A 7,474-nucleotide genomic window follows, 5' to 3' on the forward strand; every position below is an offset into this window, starting at 1 on the left:
TCTTTTCCTCTTCCCCCTCCTCCCCTTCTCTTCTTCCTCCCCCTTCTCCTTCTCCTCTTCCTCCTCTTCCCCCTCCTCTTTTCCTCCTCCTTCTCCCCCTTCTCCTCCCCTTCTCCTCCTCCTCCTTCTCCTCCTCCTCCTTCTCCCCCTTCTCCTCCTCCTTCTCCCCTTCCCCTCCTCCTTCTCCTCTTCCTCCTCCTCCTTCTCCCACTTCTCCTCCTCCTTCTCCCCTTCTCCTCCTTCTCCCCCATCTCCTCCTCCTTCTCCTCCTCCTTCTCCCCCTTCTCCTTCTCCTCCTTCTCCCCCTTCTCCTCCTCCTCCCCCTTCTCCTCCTCCTTCTCCTCTTCCTCCTCCTCCTTCTCCCCCTTCTCCTCCTCCTTCTCTCCCCTCCTCTTCCTCCTTCCCCTTCTCCCCTGCTCTTTTCCTCCTCCCCTCTCCCTCCTCCTCCTCCTCCTCCTCCACCACCTGGCGGCTCAGGCTGGCGGTAGTCCGGACAGATGTTCCAACTTCTCCGGGTTCAGTCTCGCGACGAGCTCTCTCTCCCTCCCTCTTCCTCTTCCTCCTCCTCCTCCTCCTCCTCCTCCTCTCCCCCTCCCCGCCCCCGCCCCGCTCCTCCCCTCCGCCCCCGGGGCCCTGCCCACATTAGGCCGCCTTTGCGGGGAGACGAAGCGGGGTCCGGACAGAGAGGAGGGGCGCGGGTCCAAGGGACCGTCCGGGACCCGGAGCGGGGGAAGGGGCGTCCAGGGGGACGGGGGACAGACCCGGACAGGGGAAAAGAGGAGCCGGAGAAAGCAGGCGGCGGGGGCCAGGGGGGCGCGAAGCGGGAAGGAGAGGAGCAGATGGTGAGCAGGACCTGCTACTGGAGGGGGGAAAACTCCTGAAGCGGTAAAGGGAAGGGTCTCCCCCCCTCCTCCCTTCCCCTCCTCTTTTCCCTCCTCTCCTCCTCTCCCTCGTCCGGCCAGAAGTCCCTTCTCTCAGAATTTGGGATCTTGGGCGGGAAAAAAAAAAATCCTAGAAAGAGGGTTGACTCCCTCCCGACGCCTCTCCTCCCTGCTCCCCCTCCCCTGGCTGCATCCTTCTCGGCTCCCGCACTCTTTTGGCAGAGCAGAAGAGGGTGGGCGGAGAGGACGAGGGACAGCGGCTTCGAGGAGGACTTGCCAGCCAAAGGACTGGCCGCCCCAAGGTTAGCCCTCCCTCCCTGGGCCATGCAGGGAGCGTAGCCTGGAAGGAAGAGTGAGCCTGGGTTGGTGCGACGGTCAGCATGGCCCTGCATGCCCTCACCGGCTTCTCCCTAGTCAGCCTGCTGACCTTCGGCTACCTCTCTTGGGACTGGGTCAAGCCCAGCCTGGTGGCAGAGAGCCCGATGGACGAGGCCCAAGAGAAGGCCTCCCCTCCCGTGGCCTTCTCCAGGCCGCCCCACATCATTTTCATCCTGACCGATGACCAGGGCTACCACGACGTGGGCTACCACGGGTCGGACATCCAGACTCCCACCCTGGACCGGCTGGCGGCCGAGGGGGTGAAGCTGGAAAACTATTACATCCAGCCCATCTGCACCCCGTCCCGGAGCCAGTTGATCACGGGCAGGTAAGGGACCCCTCGCTCGATCCCTCGGGCCCCTTGGCCAGTGGAAGGTGTGGGGGGCTTTGAGGGGGCGAGTGGACCAGCTCTGGACTCCCCTGGTCGGTTTTCCAGCCCGGATACCGGCTCCAGGCTTGGCTTCTCTTCCTAGCAGCAGCAGGGAGAAGTCAACTTATTCCAAAAAGAAGCAGAACGACTGTTTCTATCTGTTGTCGAAGTGTACTTTCCAAGCGCTTAGTACAGTGCTCTGCACACAGTAAGCGCTCAATAAATAGGATTGAATGAATGACTCTCCCTTTCCTCACTGCCCTCCCCCCAACCCTGGGACGCAGCCCCCCAGCCTGGCAGACTCCCCAGATCCCAATCTCCAGCCAAACTTCCCTTCCAGGAGTCCAAACCACCAGACTGTCCCGCTTGGGCAATCTCCTGTAGAGTTTGCACTAAGATGCCTATTGGTCTTTGCTGGAAAGATTGTAACACACCATACGTGATTCACCACTCCTTCTACGGTGACATAAGAGCTAGTTATTTCTATTGCATTTTGGAATTTCAAACCACTTTTCCCAGCAACTCCTCCCGGGGACAGAAGAGAAAAAAGGGTTCAAAGGGCAGCTGGGAGAGTTTAGGTTAGACCGATGGATGAACTACCTGGGCCTGGTTTGTTGAGGGAAGTTGGGATCTTTCTCTTTCTCACTCTATTTTTCACACACAAGCACACCCTCTCTCCTTGGAGATCTATGTGTCTGAGACGGTTTAGGAGAGCCTGGTGGTCCTCTAGTTTTTTGGTCTCTCAATGGGAGCAGAGATTGTTCCCTTATTCCCAAGTGGGTGAGAAGAAGGGCTCTGGAGAAATCGAGCTCTCCCCTCTCTTACTTCCCGAGTCCATTTCGAGGGAGGGATCCAGAGTTAGATTATTCCTGTTTTGGCTGGGGAGGGTGAGGCAGAGGGGTGTGTGTGTCTATGACTCAAAGCCAGAGAGGGCAGGGAGGAGCCCAAGTGAGAGACAGAAGGTGTCTCATCCTGGCTCCGGCTCCCTGTATAGACCCAGAAATACCAAAGCTCTCCTCCAGCCCTCTCCCGTGTGTACCCATCCATCCATCCATCCATCCCACAGGATCTGGACTCAGCCCCCAACCGACCCCCTTCACATTCAGGCCCCCGAATGGAGAAGCAGGGTGGCCTAGCGGAGAGAGCACAGGCCTGGGAATCAGAAGGATCTGGGTTCTAATCCCGCCTCCACCACTTGTAAATAATAATAATACTGTTGACATTTGTTAAGCGCTTACTATGTGCAAAGCACTGTTCTAAGCACTGGGGGGGGGATACAAGGTGATCAGGTTGTCCCACGTGGGGCTCACAGTTTTAATCCCCATTTTACAGATGAGGTAACTGAGGCCCAGAGAAGTGAAGTGACTTGCTCAGAGTCACACAGCTGACAAGTGGTGGAGCTGGGATTTGAACCCACGACCTCTGACTCCAAAGCCTGTTGTCTTTCCACTGAGCCACGCTGCTTCAATAACAATGATGGTATTTGTTAAGTGCTTACTATGTGCAAAGCACTGTTCTAAGCGCTTGGGGAGGTTACAGGGTGATCAGGTTGTCCCACGTGGGGCTCACAATTTTAATCCCCATTTTACAGATGAGGTAACTGAGGCACAGATAAATTAAGTGACTTGCCCAAAGTCACACAGCTGACAGTTGGCGGAGCCAGGATTTGAACCTATGACCTCTGACTCCAAAGCCCGTGCTCTTTCCACTGAGCCACGCTCTTGTCTGCTGGGTGACCTTGGGCAAGTCACTTAACTTCTCTGTGCCTCAGTTTCCTTAACTGTAAAATGGGGATACTTGTTCTCCCTCCTATTTAAACTGAGAGCCCCATGCGGGACAGGGACCGTGTCCATCCCAATTAATTTGTATCTACCCCAATACTCAGAACAGGGTTTGATGCACAGTAAGCACTTAACGAATATGATTTAAAAAAAGGGCTTCCAGTGTAGGAGGAGGCAGAGAGCTAAAAGCAACAGGGAATGGGGCCATCTCATGAACCTGTGAGTGAAGGAAGACACTAGAGGTGTTGGCCTCCTGGAGGACCCATCTGGTGCTGGGGTAAAGTGGGGAAGAGGCAGGTCAGCATTGCCTTCAATCAATCAATTAATCAATCGTATTTACTGAGCACTTACCGTGTGCAGAGCACTGTACTAACTGTTTGAGAGAGCACAGTGTAACAGAGTTGGTAGACACGTTCCCTGCCCACACTGAACTTCGGAGAGTTTGGTCAGCGAGGCAGCAGGCTCCCCAAGCGGGCATCCTCACGGAAAGTAGGGATGAGCCAGGCTAAAGGGACGACAAGGCTCCTGGGACCAGAGGTGGGCATCAGCCCTCTTAGCCCTCTGAAGCCCTCTGTCCCATTGGCCATTTCCAGGTTGTTGTTTGCCCTATCTAAAGGCTGGAGAAAACAGATTCTTCCCAACCCCACTTGCAGGCATGAAAAGGCTCCAATCAAGGGTTTGGGAGTGGTCCCAAGGGCTCCAGGATGCTGCCGCACAATAGAAGAGAGGGCAGGAAAGCCACTTGGTTGGCGGGGGGGGCGGGGGGGGATCCTCTTACCGTCTAACACAGCCCTGCATCCTCTGGCCCCAATATCACAGACCGTCTGACTCCCGTATGGGCCTCCCGGCTCCTCGCTTGCCCTGCTGAATGGAGGAGCGCACAGGGCTGGGAAGACCTAGTCACACCCACTGGGGCGAGCAAGCCCCAGGCCCCGGCCCTGTTCCCACCCAGAGTGGGAGTTGGCAATCCAGCTGGACCTGAACCACCGAATCGCATGGCCCAGTGGTCTGAGAGTCGGAAGGTCATGGGTTCTAATTCCGGCTCTGCCACCTGTCTGCTATGTGGCCTTGGGCAAGTCACATCACTCCTCTGTGCCTCAGTTACCTCATCTGTAAAATAGGGATTAAGATTGTGAGCCCGATGTGAGACAGGCACCATGTCTGAACCGATTTGCTTGTATTCCCCGCCAGTGCTCAGTACAGGGCCTGGTACATAGTAAGCGCTCAACAAATCCCACAGTGATTATTATCATTCCCTGCCAGGTACCAGATCCACACAGGGCTCCAGCACTCCATCATCCGGCCCCGCCAGCCCAACTGCCTTCCTCTGGACCAGGTGACCCTGCCCCAGAAACTGCAGGAGGCGGGCTACTCCACCCACATGGTGGGCAAGTGGCACCTGGGCTTCTACAAGAAGGAGTGCCTGCCCACCCGGCGGGGCTTCGACACCTTCCTGGGCTCGCTGACGGGCAACGTGGACTATTACACCTACGACAACTGCGACGGGCCCGGCGTCTGCGGCTACGACCTGCACGAGGGGGAGAACGTGGCCTGGGAACAGAGCGGCAAGTACTCCACCCTGCTGTACGCCCAGCGGGCCGGCAAGATCCTGGCCAGCCACGACCCCCGCCAGCCCCTCTTCCTCTACATGGCCTTCCAGGCGGTCCACACACCCCTCCAGTCCCCCCGCGAGTACCTCTACCGCTATCGGGCCATGGGCAACGTGGCCCGGCGCAAGTACGCCGCCATGGTGACCTGCATGGACGAGGCGGTCCGCAACATCACCAGGGCCCTGAAGAAGTACGGTTACTACGACAACAGTGTGATCGTCTTCTCCACCGACAACGGCGGCCAGACCTTCTCCGGGGGCAGCAACTGGCCCCTCCGCGGCCGGAAGGGTACCTACTGGGAGGGCGGGGTGCGGGGCATAGGCTTCGTCCACAGTCCCCTGCTCAGGAGGAAACGCAGGACCAGCCGGGCCCTGGTGCACATCACGGACTGGTACCCGACTCTGGTCTCCCTGGCCGGGGGCAATGTGTCAGAAGCGGAGGGGCTGGACGGCTACGACGTGTGGCAGGCCATCAGCGAGGGGCGGGAGTCCCCACGCACAGAGATCCTACACAACATCGACCCGCTGTACAACCACGCCAAGCACGGCTCCCTGGAGGGCGGCTTCGGCATCTGGAACACGGCCGTGCAGGCCTCCATCCGGGTTGGCGAGTGGAAGCTCCTGACTGGGGACCCTGGCTACAGTGACTGGATCCCCCCGCAGACGCTGACCAACTTCCCGGGCAGCTGGTGGAATCTGGAGCGGATGACGGACGGCGCGCGCCAGGCCGTGTGGCTCTTCAACATCAGCGCTGACCCCTACGAGCGCGAGGACCTGGCCGCCCGCCGGCCCGACGTGGTGCGGGCCCTCCTGGCCCGCCTGGCATATTACAACCGGACCGCCATCCCCGTGCGTTACCCGGCCGAGAATCCCCGGGCCCACCCAGACTTCAATGGGGGGGCCTGGGGCCCCTGGGCCAGCGAGGAGGAGGAGGAGGAGGAGGAGGGTGAGGGCGAGGGAGGGTGGAGGAGTCGGGGGCTGCCTCGGGGCCGGAAGAAGAAATGCAAGATCTGTAAGCTGCGCTCCTTCTTCCGCAAACTCAACACCAGGCTGATGTCCAATCGGATCTGATGGGGAGAGAGGGAGGGAGGGACCTTGGCACCCCCGCTTCGATGGTCCCACCCTCACCATACCGGTAAGGCCCCCCTGCCCCCCTCTGGCTGCTGCCATGTCCTCCCCGGGGTCAGGCTGGAAGGGGAGTGGGGCTTCTCTGGAACTACTGGGTGGAGAGTCCCCCATCTCTGCCCTTCCCTGCTCCCTGGGGGACTCCCGGGACCCAGAGCCCCTCATTTCCCTGCAGCCCGAGCAGCCCTTTGAGCGAGAGACTTCGTTTCTCCTCTCCCCTTGCCTGCTCTCTCAGTGGGCAGGGGTCCAGTTGGACCTGCCGGCTGGTGGGACTCCCTGCTCCTAGACTCGGGGGCTGGGATTGGTCCTGAAGCAGAAGATTAGTGATGCCAGGATGGCCTGCAGTGCCTCGGGAGACTGGTGACAGATACCCCTGCTCACCCAAACTCGAACCCCAGGGCCCCCCCAATTCCCAGTGTCCACCAGCCCTTCCGGGCTTGAGGCCAACCTAGCCTCTGGTTCTGGGCCCCATGCCCTCTGGCTGGGGCTGCCTCTCCTGCTCCACGGGCTCGGAGAGGGGGTGATCCCGGAGACAGGCCGCAGCCTCCGGGGACCTCTCAGATATCCCGGCTTCTCCAAGGAGAATCCTTGGCTTCCTGGAGAATCCTGGCTGCACCGAGCAGCCAGCAAAAGGCTGGGCCTCAAGGGAAGCGAATGGCAGCTTCCTGTCTGTAGGTAGGATCAAGGCCTCGGTTGCCTCCAGCCCGGGGCTTGGAACTGCTCGAAATACCGGGACGAATCAGCCTGGGACACCGTCAATTTGACACAGAATGCCTTGGGCCCTGGAAAGACCCCAAGGTTTGTTGCACTGCGGATAGCCTCTCGTCAGCACACAGTCCAGACCCCTCCGGCCACCCTCCTTCCATCTCTCACAGTGTGGCTGTGCTTTCCTCCACTGAACTGCCTGGCCTCTTGTAGAGGAGGGCTGAGTGTGTACAGATGTGTGCAGGAGGGGACTGGCCAACTGAATGCGAACACACAAGTAGAGCAAGTGTGCACAGCCATGTGAATACATACACACAATGGTGCAAATATCTGTCAGGGTTTTTACAGGTGTCTGAGCATTTGGGCACAAATGTAAGGGCCTCAGGGAGTCAGTGCCTTCCCCCGTTGGTTTTAAAGTTCCTCAGGGGTGCATCTTTTTTATATTCCCCAAGTGCCTGGCACTGTTCAGCACACAGTAGGTGCTTAATGAATACTTTTGATACTGATATATGTGTGAGGAGAAGTCTTCCAAGTGCAATGATGTGTACAAATATACCCTTCCGTATGTGAACATTTATGCAAGTGCCCTAGTGTGTGTATATTCATATGGGTAAGGGGGTGGGGT

At 58.6% G+C, this 7,474-nt stretch overlaps 1 protein-coding gene across 1 annotated transcript; it reads left to right on the plus strand.

Moving 5' to 3' along the window:
- Positions 1-1,187: 1,187 nt before the first annotated feature.
- On the plus strand, positions 1,188-6,090 carry ARSI (arylsulfatase family member I). The gene is made up of 2 exons (XM_038740296.1): positions 1,188-1,587; positions 4,674-6,090. Exons 1-2 carry the CDS (start codon positions 1,262-1,264, stop codon positions 6,088-6,090), a joined length of 1,743 nt encoding a protein of 580 aa, XP_038596224.1. The 5' UTR covers positions 1,188-1,261.
- Positions 6,091-7,474: the final 1,384 nt, after the last annotated feature.

Source organism: Tachyglossus aculeatus, chromosome X1 (genome assembly GCF_015852505.1).
Source record: "Tachyglossus aculeatus isolate mTacAcu1 chromosome X1, mTacAcu1.pri, whole genome shotgun sequence".
In the NCBI taxonomy this organism is placed as follows: Eukaryota; Metazoa; Chordata; class Mammalia; order Monotremata; family Tachyglossidae; genus Tachyglossus; species Tachyglossus aculeatus.